At 40.7% G+C, this 23,710-nt stretch overlaps 1 protein-coding gene and 1 long non-coding RNA gene across 2 annotated transcripts in view; one reads left to right on the top strand and one right to left on the bottom strand.

The window, feature by feature from the left end:
- The window catches only part of CFAP58 (cilia and flagella associated protein 58), a 95,660-nt gene that overhangs the window by 36,456 nt on the left and 35,494 nt on the right, over positions 1-23,710 (bottom strand). Inside the window, exons 10-15 of the mRNA XM_028513683.2 lie at positions 20,784-20,945; positions 19,715-19,861; positions 15,023-15,163; positions 13,623-13,846; positions 10,921-11,032; positions 7,909-8,013 (exon numbers count right to left, since the gene is read on the bottom strand). Coding sequence (XP_028369484.1) covers positions 7,909-8,013; positions 10,921-11,032; positions 13,623-13,846; positions 15,023-15,163; positions 19,715-19,861; positions 20,784-20,945 — 891 coding nt within the window. The remainder of the gene's footprint in view (positions 1-7,908; positions 8,014-10,920; positions 11,033-13,622; positions 13,847-15,022; positions 15,164-19,714; positions 19,862-20,783; positions 20,946-23,710) is intronic.
- LOC118500902 lies at positions 5,887-8,681 on the top strand. The gene is made up of 3 exons (XR_004903487.1): positions 5,887-5,903; positions 7,146-7,147; positions 8,441-8,681. It is a non-coding gene; the product is annotated as an uncharacterized LOC118500902 (long non-coding RNA).

Below are 23,710 nucleotides of genomic sequence, written 5' to 3'. Positions count from 1 at the left end.
CGGTTCCTGGAAAGCAATGGAAATGGCAGTGGGTGGGTGCAGTGGGCATGGCCAAACGGGAACTTGGCTCAGAAAGCGGCCACTGCCTTTTCTAAAGTTGGATTGGCAATGTGCCACTCAGGTGAGAAGCTAAGTGAGAAAGAAGAAGGGAGCCTACAGGTTGGGGGTCTTCAGGACCCATCGAAACCTCGTCTCCTATAGTGGACACTGTTGTGCCCCCAGCCTCATCCTCTCAGCCCATCTCTGGGACGGCCATCAGTTTCTGGAACTCTCCAGCCACTTCCGCCTCAAGGGCATGCAGAATCAGCTTTGCCGCTGCAGGCCAGGGCTTCCTCAGAGGGGGGATTGGAAACAAGCTCAAGTACCCTCTGTTTTAAGACGCAGCCCAATGGCCCCCGTGCAGCTTTCAACCAGGAGGCAGTGGGAGTCTATGAAGTGTCCCAGCCCCCCTACCTTTGATAGGACAGTTCTGCAATAGTTTCAACGTGGTTTCTCCGAGGCACTCTAGTGACATTGGGATTCATGTGTTCACAGCTGTGACTCACTCTCTCTCTCTCACTCTCTCTCTCTCTCCCCTTTCTGGCTTTCCTCCCTGCCTCACTCTCCTGCTCCCTACCCCAACTTCCTGAGTTTACCTCCCAAACTACTGGGACCCAAGTCCTTGTCTCAGTCTCCAATTTGGGGAACCCAAACTCAGACCCCTGACCACTCCAAAGGATTGTCCACAGTCCCATAGCCTCTGTACAGAACCACAGCCCTTGTCACACCACTTTGAGGTCGCAGCACTAGGAGGTCCACCAAGGCCAGGACCAATCCATCTCATTCACTGTGGAACCCCCAGGTGCCCTGGCATGTGGGAAGCTCTCAGCAACTGTTAGTTCAGTAGATGCCAGTAGTACATCTACTGCCTGGGCAGCAGAGGGTCAGGAGTCAACCACTGGTCTTTTCAACAATTCAGGGAAGTCCTTTTCTGTTTTAGAAAAACATGTAAGTGAATTAAGACAGAGTCATTAGCAGCAGGGAAAGACATCTAAAGAAGGTCCATCTTCCATTAAGCTCACCCACCGCTGCCCCACAAAACATACCCCAGGCTTCTCTGCTCTTTGTTCTTTTCTTGCCTCCTCTTTGGAACCCAGCCTCATCCACCTCTGACTGACGGTCCATCCCTGCACACCACCTGCAGCCTCGTCCTTCTTCTCCTTCCCCATCTCCTCTTTCCCTTGTTATTCACGTGCTCCATATTCTACCAATAAACAAAGGACTAGGTCAAAGAAAAGTAATCCAAACAAGTAAAGCTGATTATGCTGCTGCTAGCCCTTTAAATCTCTCCCCACTGCCTCTGACCCCAGAGATGGGACCCGCAGCGCCCATGTGCTGCAGGCCCCACCACTCCCTCTTGCCTCTGACTCTGAGACCACTGCCAGTTGCCATGACTGTGATGTGCAAAGTGAACTTTGCTCTTTCTTGTCAGCTGCCTAGCCCTGAGGAGCAGTGAATGTGAGCTTGCTATCCCATATTTAAACACTTGGAAAAAAGTCCCAGCTGCTGCGATTGTTCCTTATGTTTTTAAGTGCCTCAAGCAAGAGGTTAGAGCCTCTGACTCTAATGCACGCCTTATGCCATTTTTGGAACCCCATCATAATGATGAGGACAGTGGTGATGATGATGATGATGATGATGATGTAATGACACCTGGGTAATAGACAGCAGCTACTCTTGGCACATACGTCTGCCTGATTCTACAGGTGCTTTCTTTTTCCCCAAGAAATCATTAATATTGAGGGATTCAGAAAAGATGAGGAATACAATAGGGCAAAAACAGAAAGGAGAGGCCAGCAGGGGGCACATCTCAAGTATGCTTACATTGCCCTTGCTGACTTCAAAGGGAGAGGAGACTGGTGGGCCAAAGAAAAGAAATTCTTCTCATCCACACCTTAGATTCTAATTCTGGCCAAGAACACAGGCTTCTTCATCTCACTTCTGAAGCTGTAAAGTCAAGCTCAAGAACCATTTCGCGTTAACCCTGAGCAAGGGGAGGACTTGGGGAGCATCCCGTGAATCAGGCTGCCTCCGCAGGCAAAACGGACACAGACAGTTTGAATCAAGTCTGTAGATCTCTAAACCAACCCACAGTTATTTCCAGACTCCTGCGGAGCTAGAAGTTGATGACAAAATAAAATGCAAAGGCAACCGGATGAATAATTTCCATAACCTCTCAGAGCTCAAAGACAGAACGTAAGTGACTGTAGGACATATCACTTACACAGGAACCAACGTTAACATTCTTCCACCATTTAATCAGCCGCTAAACAAATATTTACCTGTGTGCGAGGAACTAGGAATGAAGTGATCATTAAGGCAGACACAGGAACTGCCTTTGTGGATGGTCTATCAGGAAAGAGTAATTAAACACATAATTACAATTATTTCACTAATTACAAGTGGGATCAGTGATAGAAAAGAGAAGTCAAGTACGGGAACATTTTCCGAGAGACCTAACCAAGGAAGGAGGCCCCTAACTGCCCACCCCGAGGAAAAAGCACTTAAGCTAAGGCCTCCAGGGTGAGTCAAAGTTGCCTGGGCCCAGAGTCCATCCATCTTTCCTGAGCACTCACTGTGTGCCTGGTACCACGCCAGGCACGGGGTTAGAGAGGGAAATTGTCACAAAGACCTCACAATCTATTAGAGGGAAAGAGGCTTCCACTATATCTGCTGCTGGGAAATGATGAGATCTCTTTATCACTATGAGACGGATTAAATATTGTTTAAAAAATGTCCTGATACTCAGAAGAATTCAACCCAAACGTTTCCTAATTGCAAAATGTTCTGTTGTGAGTGCAGAGAAATTCTCTAATAATTTAGTAAAACAGATGAAAATGAGAAACTGTCAAATTCCGTGGAGCACCAGGGGCTTTACCAAGATAAGTTCTGTCCTCTGGGGACATACAAGCCGCCCCACCAAACAGGAGAAAGGACTTGAATAAAGGGAGTGAGGCAGGATACTGAACTCTGGAGGTCTGTAAAAACTGACCAGTGGTTAACACAATAATATTAATCATCATCATAGTAATGTTAATGATAACTAAACACTCTGACAAACCTTGATGTGTATGTAATTAACATATTTAATTCTATGGGTAGGTACAATGATTTTCCCCATTTTATGGATGAGAAAACTAATGATTAGAGCAAACAAGAAATTTCTGGTGTTGGCAGTATGGCAGACTAAATAACCTGAAAACTAGAGTCTACAAAGCATTAGACATGCTGAATAGAACTACACATCTGTTTAATCACAAAATGGAGTTCACAAGTAATTTGATCCTCAAGTGTCAAAATCAAAGAGTGGACTGCATATCAGATGAGTGAATAGAGATTGCAGCTCTCTCTTGGGGGCTGGTTGGGACAAGAAGATGGACTCATGGAACAAAAGTACTTGGATTTGAACGTCCACAGGAGAATAACAGATGAGGTGCTGGGCCTGTGTGGAGTAGGCAGTTGGTACTGAGACGACTCATATAAAGCTGGGGACTTAAAAGGGTTATAGCCTCAGTGAAAAGAGACAATAGACTGAAATCCACCCACTGGGACAGGAAGACCACAAGGAAACCTAAATATCTCTCCTGGGCTCTGGGTTGGAGGAAAACATGGCTACCCAGAGAATTTGTATTTATGTATCTTTCATCACTAGAGTTTGGGGTCCTAATATTCATTTACTGAGTGGCACTGGAAGCTCCAAAGTGAGAATTTAATCCGAAAAAAATTATCCTAAGCAAGAGATATCTCCTAGGCACCTCACAAAAATAAATGAAAAGACATACCATGAACCTAGACCAGTTCAAGTCCCATAAATAAAGCCTTTTTGAAAATAAGTTCACAATGCAAAATCATAACATAATAGGAAGAAGATCTGCCCCAAATAAAAATCAACAATTGCAATAAACAATCGGAAAAAAACTCCCAGACCTTCAAGTAATAGAATAATCAGATGAAAACTATAAAATATTTAAATTAACTCATTAAAGACATAAAGGAAGAAATAAAGCATAAGCTGAAGACACTATCAACAAAGACTTGTAGAAAAGAGGCATTAGAAAATAAAAATGAAAGTACTGAAAATAAAATCTTGATGGATTGGCTATTAGCAGGTAAATACACCAAAAGAAAGATTTAGTGAATAAGATGTTTAGGCTGAGAAAAATGCAACACAAGAGATAAAGAGAAAAAAATATCAAAGATTTGCAGAAGGAGAGAACAGAGAAAATAAAGGAGAGACTATTCAAAGACATAGCAATCTTTGATTCAGGAAATACAGTGAGTCCTAAGCACAGTAGGTAAACCTAAGTTCATACTGAATGTGTTGTGCTGAAACTCCAGAGCACCCAAGACGAAGAAAAGTTCTAGTACTCAAACAGGAGAAAAGGCAGGATACTTTTAAAAGGAGCAATAATAATTAGGCTAACAGCAGACTTCTCAATAGCATCAGTGGAAGCTAATAAAAGAACTAACATCTTCAAAGTGCACATAGAAAACAGGATTTCAGCTTAATCATTTATAGTAAAACCAAAATGAAAACACTCTCAGACAAGCTAAGATGAGTGTTAACTAATGAAAAATTTGTCACTGAAAGAACAATGAAAGGATATACTTCAAAAAGGAGATGGACCTAGAAATGAAAAAAAATAAAGATATGAACAAAATAGAAAACAAAAGAACTGGAAGAGGTCTTGGCAAATCTGAATAAATATTTATTGACTGTATAAAGTAATGATGACGATGACCAATACTGGGAGAGCTGCTTCCCAGAGACGGGACCCAGCAGCCCCCATGTGCTGCAGTCCCCACCACTCCCTCTTGCCTCTGAGTCTGAGATCCCCCCTCAGTTGTTATTTATGAGCATGATGTGCAAAGTTCACTTTGCTCTTCCTTGTTACCAGGAGTCTTCATGTTGTTTGTAGGAAGGATAAAGATATTGATCAATTTTAGGTTTGTTTAGATTGGATGTTAACTATGCATGTTAAATGTTTAAGGAAATCCACGGGACGGTGGGAGAATGAATGAATGAATAACAGTGAGTGATGGTAACTATTCAAAAATAAATAAATAAATAAATCAGGAAAAAGGGAATAGGGAGTAGTGAGAAGAAAGATATGACAGCTGTGGGGGGAAAGAAAAAAATGTTAAACACACATAATCTAACAGAAGGAACAATAGACTTCTGCACTACATAAAAATGTCAGCGTAAATAATTGAAAATGAGAAGATAGGAAAACCTAAAATTATGAATAAATATAAATAACCTAAAATTATGAAAAAATATAAATAGATTAAACACACCAGTCAAAAGACAAAGATATTAGATTGGATTTTTTTTTATTATAAGAGACTTACCTAAAATATAAGGACACCGAAAGTTTTTTTTTAATTATAGAAAAATTATGTTTAAAAAAAAAACCTTGGCTATACTATTATCAGGCAATTTTATAAGTAAAAGCATTAAGAATTAAGGAGGATTCTTACATAATATTAGAGAAACAATTCCCCGAGAAGAAATAAAAATCATACATACCTTTTACTCAGCTTACAAACATAATCTAAAATGTCCTTAGAGAAAAGAAAGAAAAAGACAGGACTACAGAGAGAAACAGACAAATCTCCAAACAATTTTTCAGTGATAGGGAGACAAAAAAAGTTAGGAAAGTAGGAAAGATGCAGATTTAAACGATACAATTAGCAAGGCTGATCTGGTGAACACCATACAGACTCCTGAGCCTCACACACACAGAGTAACGTCCTTTGCAGGCACTCAGGCATCACCTATAGCACCTGCCCACTCAGCCGGTCACAAAGCACATCTCCATGAACTCCACAAATCAATCCAACACAGACCACAATGCAAAAAAGTGAGATATCAATAATAAAAAAAAATAGCTTTTTAAAGAATAAAATAATAAAAAGCAACATATACATGTGTGGACATTTAAAATTGTGTTGTTTTAACTACCATAGGAAAAATAGTGGATATTTTTAAAGACTGACTCAAAAGAGAAACAATTCTGAAAAAAAGAAAATATTTAGAACAAAATGAAAATACCACATTTCAAAACATATGGGAAGGAACTAAAGAAATTCTTTAAAGGACATTACATAGCTATAAATGCTTCTATTAGAAAGGTAGATTGAGCATTAATGAGCTGAGCATCAATCTTAAGAAACTAGAAAAAGAACAGAATAAACCCAAAGTACATGCAAGAAAGAAAATAATAAAGTTAGAGCTGTCAAGGAAATACAAAACAAACTTACAATAGAGAGGTTTGGCAAAACATAAAATGTGGGGTTTTTTAAAAAGATTTTACTTATTTTTAGACAGAGGGGAAGGGAGGGAGGAAGAGAGGGAAAGAAAAACATCAATGTGTGGTTGCCTCTCACGTGCCCTGCACCAAGGAATCCAGCCCGCAACCTAGGCATGTGCCCCGAATAGGAATCAAACTGGCAGCACTTTGGTTCGCAGGCCAGTGCTCAATCCACCAAGCCACACCAGCAAGGGCCAAAACGTGGTTCTTTTTGAAACTAACAAGGTGATACTAACTGGAGAGGCAGGATGATGAAGTGGGTAGAAAGTGTGGGCTCTGGAGTGGACTGCCTTGTTTGAGTGCCCACTCTGTCACTTACCATGGCCTTGGGGGTGTAGCACGTGGCTGGCAATGGTGGAATCACGGCTCCAACCCCAGGCTGCTGGACCTCAGTGCCCATGCACTAATTGGTTATTCTTATGACAGGAATTCAAAGTCATGTACTCTGGCAGGAGTACCTTCCTCCCATAATGAAACTGAGTATTATTAAACCAATTTAACAGAGAGAGTAAATGAGGTTTGGAGAACTTAGGTAATTCTCCCCAAGTGATGAAATATAAAGAAATGGAGTTGATTCAAGACCAGATCTGACTCTCCAGTTGGTCCTCTTAACTACCATGTTCATCTATCCCAGGAACACCCCTGTGGGCCACTCCGCATAGTGACACTCTGACCAGCTACTCATTGCATATCCAGCTTCAGGAAAGATGCCTTTGTTAAGGCAGAATGTAAAGAGAAGGATCAAAATCCTCTTGCTCCTATACAGAATTTCTTTACCTTATGGTGACCCAGTGGTTAAGATGACATGCTTTGGAATTAGAAATAATAAGGATAATTGTCCCCTGACCAATATGGCTGAGTTGCCTGGGCATCATCCCACAAAGAAAAAGGTCACCAGTCGATTCTCAGTCAAGACACATGCCCGGGTTGCGGGTTTAGTCCCCAGTCAGGGCACGTTTGAAAGGCAACTGATCGATGTTTCTCTCAGGCAGGTAAAGCCACCAGCTCAGTATCTGGCATGATGATACTAGTGGAGGTGACAATGGGTACTTGCAAAGACACAGGCCTAAAAGGATGGTACTGTACCTGATTGCTCCAGAATAACTAACTGCCTAAAATCCTCAAAAACAAATCTTTCCTGCCATTTCACTCTCACAAATCTTCAAAAAGGCATGTTGTGCTTTACGCACAACTAGCTAATTTTCAAAATCAAAATCATAGCCATTTCACATTATGTGAAGCTACGAAGAAAAGTATTTCAAAGAACCTAACAAACAGAACCGTAGCAAAGCTGGGGTCGGGGGAAGCTCACATTTCCCAGTGCAGTAACTCTAGCCTTGAACTTATTATCCAGAATTCTTGAGATCTCAGTAATGGCAGCATAAACGGCCAATTAATCAGGTTGTTTGTTCTTTGTATGTGAGTCACTGTTGCCATCTACAGTTAAAAATGGGGCATGCAACACGGCCAAATAACTTCATTCAAAAACAGTCCTGGAGACGGTGGAGCTAAGGAAATACGCGTGTTCAATCAGTACAGAAAATGAAAACGCTACCTGAAGGAGCAGCTCTTTCTCAACCACCTCTTCCGTCTTGCTGATGAGACGCTTCTGCAGCATATGAATTTTCTGTATCAGCTCATAGGTACTGGGGTCACTGGCCTGTGCAAGGGGAACAAAATAAAGCAGCTTAGAGACACGTTCAGTTTCAAAGCACCGCGGTCCCTATGCAAAAGGATTATTGTTTTATTGAACTCTACTGCACACCTGCAGACCCAGTACAGAGAGATTTAAAACCAAAACATACTGGGTTGGCCAAAAAGTTTGTTTGTTTGTTTGTTTGTTTTTTCTGTAAGATGGTTCTAGTAGTGCTTAGTTGTCTTTAATTTCATTCAAAACAATTTTGTTAGATTGTATTGTGACAGCTGTCATGTCAGCCTGCATTTAAAAACACTTATCAAAATTGGTGAACTTTTCTGTAGCCATTTTAATATTGAACGTGGAAGAATATACACAACATTTTCATCATATTACACTTTATTATTTCAAGAAGGTAAAAAAAGCAACTGAAATGTAAAAAAAAAAATAGATCTGTGCAGTGTGTGGAGAAGGTACTGTGACTGATCAAACATGTCAAAAGCAGTTTGCAAAGTTTTCTGCCGGAGATTTCTCACTGAACAATGCTCCACAATGGTCAGGCAGACCAGCTGAAGTAGACGGTGATCAAATTGAGACATTAACTGAGAGCAATCAATGTTATTCTGTTACACCACACGGGAGATAGCCGACATAACTCAAAATATCCAAATCAATAAAATTATTGGTGAAAACGAAAATGTGTCTTTTATTATATGGAAAAAATCATACAGACTTTTTGGCCAACCCAGTATGAATAACAGAGGAGATGATCATCAAAACAGAGTGATGTTTGGCTAATGTCTTACCTATTGGCTGTGGTTAGCCAATAAATGGAACATGAATATGTTTATTCCACCAAGGGAAATAATACTACTGGTAACAACTCAATAATGATCGCTGCTATGCATGATGTCTGATTCTGGGCCACCATCCAGACACTGCGCCAAGTATTTTTCATACATTAAGCGATTTTAGCCACACAACAGCCTTACGAGACAGCATGTGCCTTCCCCTTTTACAGAAAAGACAACTGAGGCTCAGAGGATTAAGTTATTTACCCACACAGGGGAGGGGAGGGCAGAGCGGGATTCAAGCCCAAACATGCCAGGCTCTCATTACTATGCACTGAGGCTCCCCTACCATCATCGCCGTTTCCATGGGAATGAGGCTGGGTTCCCTAATTCCTTCAGCCTCAGGATTCTCCTCTGATAATCTCAACAAGAAAATTCATTACAGCCCATGATGGGGAAGCTTTCTAGGACGTGGACTCCTGCTAATAACTGACAACAGAACACGACCGTGGCATTTAGCTCTCAGCTCTCAAAGGGTGTCATCAATCCGTAATGCTCTGGTGCACCTGCAATAGCTGGCTGTGTACAATTCAAACAAGATCAACCCTTATAAATTGATATTCTGTCCCCTAGACTTTGAACCCAAGCTTCACTTTCGACTGTATTGACGTTTTGAATTAATCTAGAAGCTAAATATTTTCAACTGCTTCCCAGAATCTCTATTTTCTAATTTTTTAAATAAAAATTGACATGCAATTGGAAACTTTAAATATCTGCTTGAACACACATGGAATGAACTAATGCGACAGGAAATGGATTTAAAATCATCAGCTCCACTTCCCCAGACATCCATATTATTGTTAGTTTAGTAAACTAACTGCACCACCCTTGGCATTTGAAAAGGAATAATTGAGGGTCCAAAAGAACGAGGAGAAAGGTATTCTATTAACTCTGACTTTGCTTAAGAAATACCAAGCAGTGCCAAGTGATATCCACACACGGGGCCTAGACCTGGCACGTACATTCTCTTGGCAAGACTGGATGTTGTTAAAATTCGGGCCTCATGTTTCTATAATAATTTATGATGCATTATCTGCAATGCCTTCTTCATTAAAAGGAAAAAAACACACTCTCCCAAATCCTAACTATTCATCGACTCAAAGCCCCTACTGGCGCCCATATTGCTGGGTACAACTAGCGGAGGAGATGGCCACGTTCTTCTGGGATGAACAGAGGTTGTTTTTAACTGTTGTCTGCAGTGCCGGTAATAATGTCTATCAGGAAGTCATCAAGTAAAATAGGAGGTTTATAGGCATACCTCAGAGATATTGCAGGTTCTGTTCCAGACCACCATAACAAAGCGTGTATTGCAAATAAAGCAAGCAAGTCTTAATTTTTTAGCTGGCAGAGGGTCTTGCCTTCAGTTTGTGAAAGAAGGAAGGAAGGAAGGAAGGAAGGAAGGAAGGAAGGAAGGGAGGGAGGGAGGGAGGGAGGGAGGGAGGGAGGGAGGGAGGGAGGGAGGGAGGGAGGGAGGGAGGGAGGAGAGAGAGAAAGAGAGAGAGAGAGAGAGAGAAGGAAAAGCAACACCCATGAAGTGCAATAAAACGAGGTATGCCTCTATTATCCATCACCTACCAATGGGACTTCAGCTGTGTTTCCAGGTCCCTAAGAGAAAGGGTTTGGCTAACACAATGCTAGTCCTTCAAAAGGAGGGCCAGTTCACAAAAGCCATATTTTTTATTCCTGCATGAAATAAAAAGATGCAAAGACCAGTTGAGAGATGTTGGAAGATGCTGGTTGAAGAAAAGAGGCATTTAACTATCCAAGACTAACAGACAGGCCTGGGACAGCTGTTTGAGCAAAAACTACCCAAAGGAGAAAAATCCCAACTGGTGAAGCCACTTCACAGTTTCCACTGGATTCTTCAGGCAGAAAAGATTCTGTCCAAGACTTTCTAAACAAACCCTCAGTGAACCATCTGGTTCTGGGAACTCAGTTTACATTTGATCCAGCCTTACATTTCAGGGAACAATTTGCATAGCTTTGAATAAAACCATGCTTTTCATTGTGCTTTAGGTACAGAGCCACGTGGGGTAGAAGAAGAGATTTGGGGGTGAGAGGAGGCTCTGCCACACGTTACCTCCAGCTTCCTCCATCTGTGCACGTTCATGGGATTCTCCAGTTCCTCCTCCAGGGCTCGGCATCGCGTCCTCTCCTTCAGGAATTCTCTTTGCATGTGAAAAAGCTCCTGCCTAAATAAGACACACTTCCTTTTGCAAAGGGATTCTCCACCCATTTCAATATCATATCTTTACGTGGTTTTACATACACACTAACATCTTATACAAAAAGTTGGAATTAAGGAGACTTCTGTGAACACTGAGACCAGCCTCCTAATCCACACCAGACACAGATGATACCAATTCTTGCAGAGCTCAAAATTCAGCCTTAGCTTCAGGAGGGAGGGAGGGAAGGAGAGAAAGAAAGGAAGGAAAGGAAGAAAGGAAGAAAGAAAGAAAGGAGGGAGGGAGGGAGGGAGGGGGAGGGGAGGGGAGGGGAGGGGAGGGAAGAAAGAGTACCACAACTTCAGAATCATGATTCTGGATACCCAGGAATTAAGAAGCACATGAAAAGAACAGAGAAGGTGAATTACAAGAATTTCAATATACCTTTTAATGTTTCTAAATGGCTCTACAGTAGCAGCAAGAGACCCTACAACATTCCACCACGAAGTATGGCACCTGACTTCAAGATATAGAGACCTGGGTGACAACCTGACACCAATTAGGCCAAGGTATCAGCCACCCTAACTGCCCATTGGAATCACTGAGGAAGCTTTGAAAACATGCTTTTGCCTGGCCCTTACCCCCAGCGAGATTCTGCTGTAATCAGTCTTACATGTGGCTTGGATTTTGTAGGTTTTTAAGTCCTAGCGGTAATTTCTAATGTGCAGCCAGCACTGAGAAACACCGAATTAGGGGTGATATGTTATCTGGTACTCCGAAACTACACAGATGGCTGGAAAAGTCCTAAAGGACCAGCTCTGGCTCAAATGTACTTCTAAAATCTGCAGGAATCTCTAATTAGTAGGTAATGTGCTACAGCCATCCATGGTACTTCATGATCTGGCTGCCACCCTGTGGAACAAGAGGCTTTGTTAGTAGGTAGAGAAGAGGCGAGCGCCAGCATTGATAAGGGCAACAAGGATGGGCAATAAGGAATTCCTTTCTGTCCTCATTTGCTGTGAGTGTGCAGATTACCAATACTAAGCCATCTCTTCTGCTTAATTGCTTCATTTAAACCAATCATACAACTTCCCCTCATTAGCAAGACAAGCCATTAGAATTAACTGCATGGTGTTCACTCCTCAGGGAGCTCAAAACAAGCTGCTTAGGATTAAAAACATATTTTTAACACTTCTGTTTTCTAGAGTGTCATCAGAAGAGGAGGGCAAGAGTATTAGCTACTGTGACTGATGGCTTATCTTGTACTACACCCTGTGGGAGGCACATTATGTTTGTTTTCATGTTTAATTTGAACCACAAGTCTAAAGCTCAGAGAAGTTAAGTGATTTTCCCAAGGTCACACAGCTTGTAGGTAGCAAGGCTGGTGTTGGAATTCATGCCAGCTTGCCTCCAATGTCTTTGTTAAGTTGTTTTCCCATTGAAAAGAAAAATAAAATCTATTATCAACAAACAAGCAATATTGACAAGGAATGGGTAGACTTTGGTCCTTTGTATAGGTAATAAAAATAACTCATGGCTAGCAAGTTCAGTGATGGTCTCAGAGATCATTCAATAGTTACTTAAGAATGAATCTATTTGTCTCCAAAATGCCAATGATGGTACATATCTCTGGGTAGTAAACTTATGAGCAATTTTTCTAACCCCTTCTTTGTATTTTTTCTTCATTTCCCACATTTTCTACAATGAATTTGTATCACTTTCATCATCTGAAATACAAGCAACTCTTAGAAAAAAAGAGTATTAATCCATCCTTGGTAGTGGCAATTTCCTTTGATATTCCTGAGGGTATTCACTGCATCTAAATATTCAAATTAATTTCTAATTTGATGAATTTAAGAAAGTAATCCAAGCTGTGTCCTTGTCCCAAGGTTGTTAAGGATATTGTTCATCTACAAGCCAGTGGGGAATAAAGATAGTTACTAAGAAAACACCAAGCCTCTTATTTGGTTCCTGCAATTGCCTATATAAAACATGGTGATGTTTTCCCAAAGGGAAGGTGCATCTTGTATAATGTAAGATTTAAAGCAAGAAGAAGGCGCACTAAGCTAAAGTGAAAGCTGGAGAAGATAAATCAAGAGTGAGATATAAAATTTGGCTGCCTTCTAAGGAAACAGAGTTTTCAAATAGTGATAAAATTAAATTCCCCCCCTTTCATTCTGTATGTAATTCCAAGAAAAAATGTGCAAATGTTACCAGAATTAAATTTAAATATTGATGCTCCATGCCTTGTGTACTGTCTTATTAAAGAAAGTCTAAAGAGTTCATGGGAACTTTTTTCCCCGAATTATAACTAGTTTGTGTTTGTCATTTGACTTGAATTTTCTGTTTTTAAATCCAGAATAAAGTTTTTTAAAAATCTTTTTGCACTCCCTTATTTTCCCCTGAAAGGGAACTAATTCATTTTCTGTGACAGAGAAAGGGCAAAATGTAGATTCTGAAGTATGGGAAAGTTGTTACTATTTGCTAATAATTTCAACATATAAAAAATTACTTTATACAACTTGACAAAGACCTCAATGATCAACAAAAGGAACACAAGGTCATTTCCGAGACTCCCATAGGCTGCTTGCCTCAGTTCAGAGGTGCGTCCCATTACCTGAGCTCGCTGACATTAGCCACACTCTTGGCAAGAATGACCTTTTCCCGGCGAAGCTTCTTGATCTCGAGCTTGAGGATTCTCATGTCCTCCACCCTCTGACTGTACTGTCTCTCGCCTTTATTCAGGATGGACTGTTGGATCTTGATCTTCTCGTAGAGCAAAGCCAACTCATCATTGCGCCGAATGAGCTGGGACCCAAGGATATCTCTCTCGCTGATGACCTAGAAAGGTAGAGAAGGATGTGGCCACCAGGAGACCAAAGGTCGCACTTTTCATGATGGCATCAGCATTCATTCCGTTGATGAATATCCAGCCAATGCCCACGTGTGCTAGGCACCCAGCGGGTGGGGTGCTGGAAATAGCTGGCTAGACTATGAATACTGTACCCCTTTCATGAGGGTTTGCAGTCTTGTTAGGGAAGAGATTTCAGACTGTCAATGAGATTCAGGAAAATATGACAGTCCCTGGCTGGTGTGGCTCAGTGGATTGAGTGTTGGCCTATGAGCCAAAGGGTCACTAGTTCGATTCCCAGTCAGGGCACATGCCTGGGCTGCAGGTCAGGTCAGGTCTCCAATAGCAGGAGCACAAGAGGCAACCACACATTGATGTTTCTCTCCCTCTGTTTCTCTCTCCCTTCCCCTCTGTCTAAAATAAATAAATAAAATCTTTAAAAAAAAAGAAAAGAAAATATGACAGGGCAGCTGATAGCAATTGAGAGAACTGTGTGAGGTCTCAAGGTGCCTACTTCAAAGGGGACTGAGGTGTCATTGTCCTATGTACGATGTTTTTTGTATCTTATATCTTCTTCAATAAATGTCTCTATTTTTCGTTTAAAAAAAGAAAGAGAAATAGTACAACAAATAATCCATAGTAATAATAATCCAATAACCCTTGGCCCATAGGTGTTTGGTTGTTTATTTCCCAGCCCACTGGTTCATAAATGCTTAAATGTAAATGGCTTATAGTGGGCTAGCTCTTGCCAAGTTCCACCACTTTTCATTGTCTTACACTGGCCACTTCTTTTTTTAACCTGCCAGATCTCTGAAAAGCATATAAGTTCCTACCCCCAAATTATGTAATTATTCATTGCAATTATATGTGAGTAATTATATTATACCAGAATATCAGCTGCCTGATGACAGGATCTTATGTTCTTATTGGTCCATGCATTCCCAGTGCCTACAGGAGTGACTGACACATAGTAAGTGCTCATAGACAGGACTCGAATAAATAAATAAATATTTCATAATTAATCAACAGCAGATGAGCCTTTGCTACCATTCTTTCTCCAATAAGCTGAATAGAAAAGCTTAGAGAAGGACAAGGATTTGTGAAGAGTTGAATCAAACAGTTGTGCTGGCTGATGAGCTACAGGCCTAGTGAGAAAATGTTCCTACCTGGTCTAATTCTTTCTTATGTCTCAGCCTCTCCCCATCAGCCTCAGCAATAATTCGCAAGAGTTTTCTCTCTTCAGCTTCCTGATTTTCAATGAAGTGCTTGGTCTCCAGGGCTTGTTGTCTCAGCTTTTGCAGCTCAGCCTGACAAAAAATGAAAGATACGGACAAATTTCACTCTGTAACAGCACAAACCAGGACTGCAGGGCCCAGAATTAGATGTACAATGTGCTTCTCACACTTTCCTCTGATGTTTTGTTTAACACAGTTTGATCACTCTCACAAGCAAAACAAGCTATACACACGCGCATCAACACAGCCTGTAAAGAAGAGCAATGCACATTGGAGTGATCATGTTTATTCTATGAGTTGTGCCCTTGGGGGATTCCCATCATTTTTCTATATGTGCATAACAGGGCTTCACTGGCATTCAGCAGCACTTCTCTTACCAGCTAAACGTGAAGAGAATTCACAAAGAATAGTGTGGGGGTGAGCATGGGGAGGGGGTCCTTGTATGTACCAGTTCCTGTAATGGTCCTAATACTACCAGCACATCAACTACAGAAATAAAGCCCATTTCAAGCAAAAATTAAATTAGTAAAGTTAACAGTCAATTGTCTAGCTTCCAAAACATTTTGATGGAACAGAAAAGATGTCACAATATTAAAAGATATATAGATCCTACTGCTAAGGTGCTTCCAATATAGATGAGAAGATAAGATATACAAGAATTGTGCAAATACTAACAAGTACAGGCAATAATGCTTCCATATATTTACTGTCACAAAGACAATGGGTTGATGTTACAGGAGGTCAGAGGACTTGGGTTGTCAGGGAAACATCCTGGGAGAGGTCAGATCATGAAGCTCTTGAGGTTACATGAAAGACATAAGAATGATGGAGAAAGGATGCTATCGTCTGTTAAGTTTCAGAAGGAAAACTGCTCCCATCAAAGAATATGTTGACTTCATTTCCACAAGTATATTTGTGACCTACATATTGTAGGCAAGATATTAGGTATTTTGTATAGCTACTCTTATCCCCATTTTACAAATGCAATCACAGGAGACAAAGAGAAACAAATTAACTCACACCCAAAGTCACACAGCTGGTAAGTAACAGAGTTGAGATTCCAACCTAGTTCTTTTGATTCTGAAGCTATCATCACACAATAGCTCCAAGTCAAATACAGAAGATGAGTAAAAGGTAAGGGATTCCCCATCCATGGGTGATATTAACTAACCACACTACAGTGTGGAAATGCTATGTACAGTGTGAAAAGGGACACATGAGTCCATAGGAACAAGTTCCTATTTCTGCCTGGTGTTTAGATGGAAGAGCCAATCAGGGTCTTGGCAGTTGACAAATATTCTGAAAGTGGATAGGTATGTTTTACGAAGCGAGTAGTCAACAGTCAGGCCCGTGGGAACAAGAGAACATGCAGACTGTAAAGTACCCGATACATTCACCAGTCAGCAAAGCATCCCCTGTGGCTGGATGAGAGTGTTAGGTAGAGAACAGCAGGAGATAAGGCTGATAAACAGCTGAGCCAGCCTGGAAAGGGCCTGGGAGACCCAATACTATAGAGTATAGGCAAGAGAGAACCAGAGGTATCCATATTAGAGGAAAGAAGGATATATCTTTAGAGGGTCCAAGCCCAAATTGGAAAGACAGGTGGTATCACACACCAGGTGAGCATGAGAAGAAACAAATTGCAGGAGAGACCTGCTTTCACTCATACAAGGAATCACGAGGGAGTTGACAAGATATTACCAAGGTTTCAGACTTCCAATGGCTTGCAGATCAGCAAATGACAGTGAGAAAGTAATAATTTTTCCTTTCAAGAAGTATTGGAAACCACCCCCACCCTTACCCACACAGAAACATCACGGGGATGCTAAAACTCCCCGTATTTACAAGTGCCTGTGAGCCAACCCAACTCTCTTTGAGGCCTGCCTCTAATCCGTGAAGACCAAGAGTTATTAACTCCATGCCTCAAACTTACCCAAACAGTACAAGATACTGTGCACCTAGTAATGTGCGATATGCTACAAACAAAATGCAGTCAGCTGCTATAAAATTAAGGGCTTCTCTTGCAACATTTTGTTTGTTCATTCGTGAAATATGTTTTGGTCCCAGGATAAGCAAAAGGAAATACTTATTGAGAAAAGATCTGGTCTAGTATTTACCACTTTGGGGGATTGCCTATTAGGAAAGCAATTGAAGAGCCAGCCTTTCTATTCCTACAATCATTTAAGGTAGCAGCGAAGACAGCAATAAAATACCTGCTTGGCTCATGCTTTCTTTAATAAAACTTTTATTTTCCCAGATGTGTAACATTCACTTCTCTGTTCCTGAGTGCCAAGAGCTGATCAGAATCCATCAGCAGAACAAAATGAAACCCCTGTTATATTAAAATGCAATCAACAGTGTGTAAAACTATCTGTCTAGAATGTAAAACCATTCGTGCGTCTGGCATTGCTTGGGGTTTTTTTTTCATAATATATCAAAATTCTGAATGGTCTCCTTATGTCACAAATTTATGGGCTGTAAACAAAATGTGGCATTAGATGTTGGCAGCAAACGTTAACATCAACAAAATACCTTGGGTTTAATGCATTTAGCAGCTATAAATCTGAGCTGTCTCACCCAGAAAAGACGGTAACAACTACACCGCACCCAAACAAGCAATGTTCTAGGTGGAGCCAAGGTATCGGCATATCTCAAAGTGTTTCTGGTGGTGCAAGGTTGTAACACAATGGCTGGACATACTTTTAGTCACTGCCTCCATAATTAGACTGTTCTGTGGTCGGTGTTTATGGGATACTTATCATCTAATTTGGCTACAGGCACAAATCATATCTCCAGAACCACACTTGTGGGAGTTTCACCCATTCATACACGATCCCAAAAGTCACTGGGTTTCACTGAAATCATCTCTTTACATCTAACAAAACAAAGAGGACCACATGAAGCTATCTAGCCATGAGAATAATTAGGCTTTCTCTCTCTCTCTTTGTGACAGTCCCTATCTATATCCTTCTAGAGTCCACTAAGTAAAAGGATGTGGTGCCCTAAAGCTAGTCTAACGGGATACTGAGCTCTGGACATGGAGAATTTGCCGTTGAATTATTCACCAAGAATCAAAGTGCTGTCAGATTGACGTGGGATGATTGGAAGGTGCAGAGACAGAACCAGGGGCTTGTGAGGACTAGAAGGCAGACTCTCCAATGAGATGGTTCCTTCGGTGCTAATGAAACAAGACTGGGACAGAATAGGCAGGTGAAGGCAGGTGCGGCTACATCTACAGAGAACTATTGACATTTTGTCATAATCATAATGTGCTGACAATGGCTAGAACCCTAGGGAGCTGGTAGAGCCTGGTAGCAACTGCAAAGAGAAAAGAGACATGAAAGGAGCAAGATTCTTTTTTCCTTTTGAGGGGGATAAATGAGAACAGGGGTGACCTAGCACAGACAATTGCTTGTCTGTTGGCCTGGAGAAGTAATAAATTGGGTTATCCTATCAAAGTCATCTCCTGGTCTCCCAAACAGGAGTGAGGGTTATGTACCCACATAGCTTCATAGAAGTCACAATAATAAGCTAAATGTCTCTTGGAGCAAAGTTACTAGAAAACATGCCATTTCTTCCAGGGTTTTGGTTTGCGAATTTCAGATGCAAAAAATCCAGACCCCTGTGTGGAACATGATTCAAATGTGAGGCTAACAAAATCAAGAGGCTCAAACTCAACATTCGAGCTGTCATATTTTCCTGCAGAATGTCAAACGGGCTCAATGATAGGCCAGAATTATCCAGTCTGAGCACTGCTGCAAATCACCCTTGGATAACCCCAAATAATAAATCAAGCTGGCATCCTTTTTCTTTTACTCGTTTTTGCCTTAATGGGAAATGCTGAGGGAAAAGGTATCATAGTTTCATAGCAAGTCCAAAGCAATCATCTTCCTATAACTGATGACCCAAAGCTACCCACACCCAGGATTCCCCATTTAGAGCGGACTCTCTGGAGCAGGAGCTTTTAATCATCTTCCACGTGCACCAGCTCTGCTGGACCAGGGCAGAAAAACAGAAACCTATTGCCATTTCTTTTATTTTATTTTATTTTATTTTATTTTGATGCTTCTTTGGAGCTATATGTGTAGATACCTGGTGATGGAATACACGAATGAAACAAATGTTAACCAAAGTCAAACTCTAAAGAATTAGGAATTGCTCTTTGGCATAGATCATTGCTTATTCTAAAGTAGGATTTGTAGAAGGCAGTTAGTTCCACCTGGAACCTCATTATGGGTAATAATTAATCTTTGGAATAGAGCATTACTTGGGAGGGTTGGGTGTGAGCACGAGAACTGGACACGGGTTGTGAACGTGCAGGGACTGAAGAAGGCTGCATGCTCCAGGACCCCTTGGGTACTGCTGACCTGCTGGGTTCTCTTCTGCAGATGTGATGAAAGCCAGCATCGGTGAACTGGGTGCTTGTCCATGGCCTCCTCCCCTGTTTACCTGGGAGCACCCCCTCCCTGTAAGGTTGCCTGATCTACAGGTGGCAGAGCTCATCTTCCCGCTCTGCCTTGGTTGTCCTCCCCGCTCCTCGTTCCCTTCAGTGAGTGCAGAGCCTGCCTCCATGGGTTAGACAGATAGACTGTCGGTCCATCACTCTGAGTATAAGATCTGTACCTTCAATGTGTCCTTCTCCTTCTCTATCCGCTGCTGTTCCAGATGCAGTTTCACAAGTGCTGACTCTTTGGCAGAGATTTCTTCTTTCAGCTGATCTACCTGATGGGTCATAATCTGTAATTTTCTCTTCATTTTTGTTACTTCATCCTAACAAAATGAAAGGAGAAATGTTTGAAAGTGAATTAAATAGACACCATTGTCTCTATGGAAGTTCAATACACATTGAAGAACTTCTAAGGGAGGCTCTCTCAAAACGATGGTCTCCTGAATAGTTAGAACTCGGCTATTCCTTTGCACAGCATTTTGCGGTGTACAATGCACACCCATGTTTTCAGCCCAAACTGTCAAGGAAAAAAACTTTTAATACTTTAATTCAATTTTTTATAAATAACACTGATTATCATATTCCAGGGTATTATTTTGCATACAGGTATAGTTAGTGCTTTCTAAAGTTATACTTTTAACATATAAGCATAAATAAAAGAATTAAAAATGTATATGGATTAAAAATTAGTACTACCCATATATAATGTGCATCCTTGTTTTCCCCTCAAAAATTTGGGCAAAAAATGTGCATTATACACAGCAAAATACAGTCTATTGTGGTATTAACCTCAAAGTACTCTATAGCATGAACTCGCAAAATATTCTCATGAGATATATACAAAATATGCATAATGAATATGCCACACACACACTTTATTCCTAGTTTTACAAGGGAGGAATTGGAACCACACAACATTATAACTAAAAGATTACAAAGCAAAGCTCTGCAATTAAATGACAAGAGTAAGCTGCTCCCCTCTGATTCACAGCAGCTATTAGCAGTTTTAAAAATTAGAAACAGGAGAATAGCAATTCTACATAATAATTAAAAGCAGGACCACGATCTTCACATCCTATCAAGTTACATCATTTCCATTTCAAATAATAGGACAGTTATGCATAAATGAATTCCATGAGATTATTTTCTTGATCTGTTCTAAATTCTGCCATTAGGATAACAGAAACTGCTTTAAAGCCAGGATGGGAAGGGATCAAAATGTAAAGAAATAAATGTATTGTTTACCTGAGCTTCAACCAGATTTTTGCTATACAGGTTCCTGTCTGACCTCACAGCTTCATACAGGTTCTGTTGCTGTTTTAATTTAGTCTCTGATTCTGCGATTTTCTTTTTGAAGTCAAAAATCTGCATTTCACGGACTTTTATGTCTTCCATGTTCATGAGGACCTGGCAGAGAAAATATTTGAAGATGGTCAAACAGCCCATCTGTGATCATGGATTCGGGACACACAGAAATTTTTATCATAGGGTGGTAGCTAGTAGAAATGCCAGCAGTCAGCCGATCTGGCTGTGGCTATATGTACTGCGATACAACACAGAAATTCAACCCAGCTGATTAGGGGCAAACATACATTTTTCTACTCCGGAGTTCTGCTCAAGCATGCAAGCTTAGCACAGTACCAAAAAAAAAAAAAACTACCAAAAAAAAAAAAGAAAGAAAAAAGAGGCACAGGTTTAAACAGGCCTTAACACAGAGCACTTAGAAAGATAAGGGATAACTTAGGCTGTTTGGCCACACAGGCATCTTGATCAAGTTAAACACAAAAAAGGAAAGCGCCCTTTGAACACTGACAGCAATCATAACGCTGTCTTGCCAACGTCACTCTCACTCCATTGAGGAAACTCAAAGGGCTTTATAAAAATGCGTTCCATTGTGCGCAAAACACTTGTAGGAAAGATGAGATTGAGGCAAGACTGCCTCCTTTCGCAAGTGTGGAAACCGAGGCGCGGATTTCCACAGGGAGCCGGGGCCTCTCGGCAGGCAATCCACACAGTAGGAAACACAAACTCGTGACTCGAGGCTGCACCGTCCACAGAAACTGATTTTTTATGGGCAAGCTTCTTCAAACATTTCTTAAGTAGAAAAAGGTTAGTGAGGAAAGACTGATTCAATCGATGGAAGTCTGGTCTAAACAACACATAGAACTAGAACACATAAGGAGAAAATTCTTAAGGTGTCACCACGTTTCAATGAAGTTCTCTTAATTGTTGGGTACAGTGGGAGAGAATAAACAGCAGTGTGACAGAGAATGATAGGAAGGGGATGGACCTGAAATAACATGGCCAAGGGAAGGTTCTTCTGAAAAAGAGGTACTTTACCTAGAACCTCAAGGTTGAAGAAGTACTTAGATTTTGCCGTGCCGACATTCCATGATGCAGGTGCGGGGTACCTATGAGTAACATGTTCCCACATCATTGCGGTGCCGAATTTTCTTATTTCACTTGTGAAATTAGTGTTCTGGAAAACGCACTTGGGAAAACCCTGTGGTAATGTTCTTCCCTCAGAGTCTGTGATGGCTGGCGTTTCATGTATTTATCCTTTATATCTTTAAATAAACACCTTTCCAGTTTTCTTGGACTTACAATTAAGGAGAGATGGGATTAAATTTTACAAAGCAACTTTTCAGCATATATTATTTTGTAGCATTTTTTTTCTTTTGGGGTCTATTGATTTGATATACTTGTATTCCTTTTACAATTAATTATATCTCTTTGTACATAATTCTATGTGTCGCCATTTAAAATAAGTATATACATGTGAAACATACATTTATGTTCTTTTCCTTATTTTTTTGGACCTTCCTTCCCCCTTCAACCCCCATCAGCCCTCATCAATACATAGAGTAACCAAGTTAACAATATAGTGTGTGTTCTTCCAGATTTTTCTTTGAATTCAGCGTGTTTTATTCAGGTCTAGTAACATCATCATCATAACAATAGCTAATATTTCTCAGGCACCTTCTATGTACCAGGCATGTTACACATATGTATTAATTCATTTAATCTTCCAAAAAAACCTGTACAGTAGACATTGTCATCACCCCAATTTTACAAGCCAGGAAACTGAAGTTGAAGAAGCAATATCACTAGTTGAATAGCTATTCAACTAGTACATATACAGATACAGGGGTTTGTTTGTTTTCTTTTGTTTTGCTTTTGGTGTTTTTATTTTATTTTTTATTTATTTTTATGCAAAATGGGATCTTCTTATATGTACTAATGGTTGTATGGACCTTGCTTTTTAATCGCTGAAGAATACTCTGTGGAAACCTCATGGAGGATCTCTAATACTCTACTGTGTAGGGGTACCACCATACACTCAGCTCTTCCCCTCTGATGGGCATTAACTTGGTTTCCACCTTTTTGCCACTCTGAACCATGCTGCAATAAACAGTTTTGTACATGTGTCCTTTTACTTCCTTCACTTGTGCTTTTACATCCATCCATCTTGGGATGGATTCCCAAGAGTGGCCTATCTGGCTCAAAGGCACAGATCTTTTTAAACTTTAATAGATATTGCTAGATTGCTTTCCAAACTGGCTGTAACACTTTACATTTCCATACCGCCAGCCATAGTTTTCTTAATAGAAAACCCTCCTTGTGGTTTCAGGATAAACTCTCTTTGGTAACACTGGGTGATTCTTTCAATGTACTGTTGCATTTGGTTAGCTAGAATTTCACTTGGGATTCTGCATACATATTCATAAATGATCTAAGTCCATTGCTTTCTTTTTTATTCTATTTTAAAATCATGACTTCTGCTAGTTTCAAAGAACGAATAGAGTCCCTTTCTGTTCACTTACTTATTCATTCACTCAACCATCTATTCACTCACTCAGTGAACATGTATTGAGTACTTACCTATGGCAGGCACTGTAAAATCACTAGTGATGTAAAGGAGAATAAGGCTCCTTTCCTACCCTCAAGTTCACCTCTAGTGAACCATAAAATGGATAATCAAGGAGTGGATAAATCCAGGAAACTGAGATATGCACAGAGTGTTATGAGAGACTCAAACACTGAAAGGTTAATGAATCTGAAGATGGTCCTACCCCTCTTATCCAAGCAGTTAATATTTGGCATTTACATAATTTGTGGGAACTGCCTCTGCCTTCTGATTCCTCAGCCATTCCAACCTCAGACCCCAAGTG

This window comes from Phyllostomus discolor, chromosome 5, assembly GCF_004126475.2.
Source record: "Phyllostomus discolor isolate MPI-MPIP mPhyDis1 chromosome 5, mPhyDis1.pri.v3, whole genome shotgun sequence".
Classification (NCBI taxonomy): Eukaryota; Metazoa; Chordata; class Mammalia; order Chiroptera; family Phyllostomidae; genus Phyllostomus; species Phyllostomus discolor.
The sequence above is the reverse complement of the archived record's forward strand: the minus strand, read 5'-3'. Positions and strand labels throughout refer to the sequence as shown.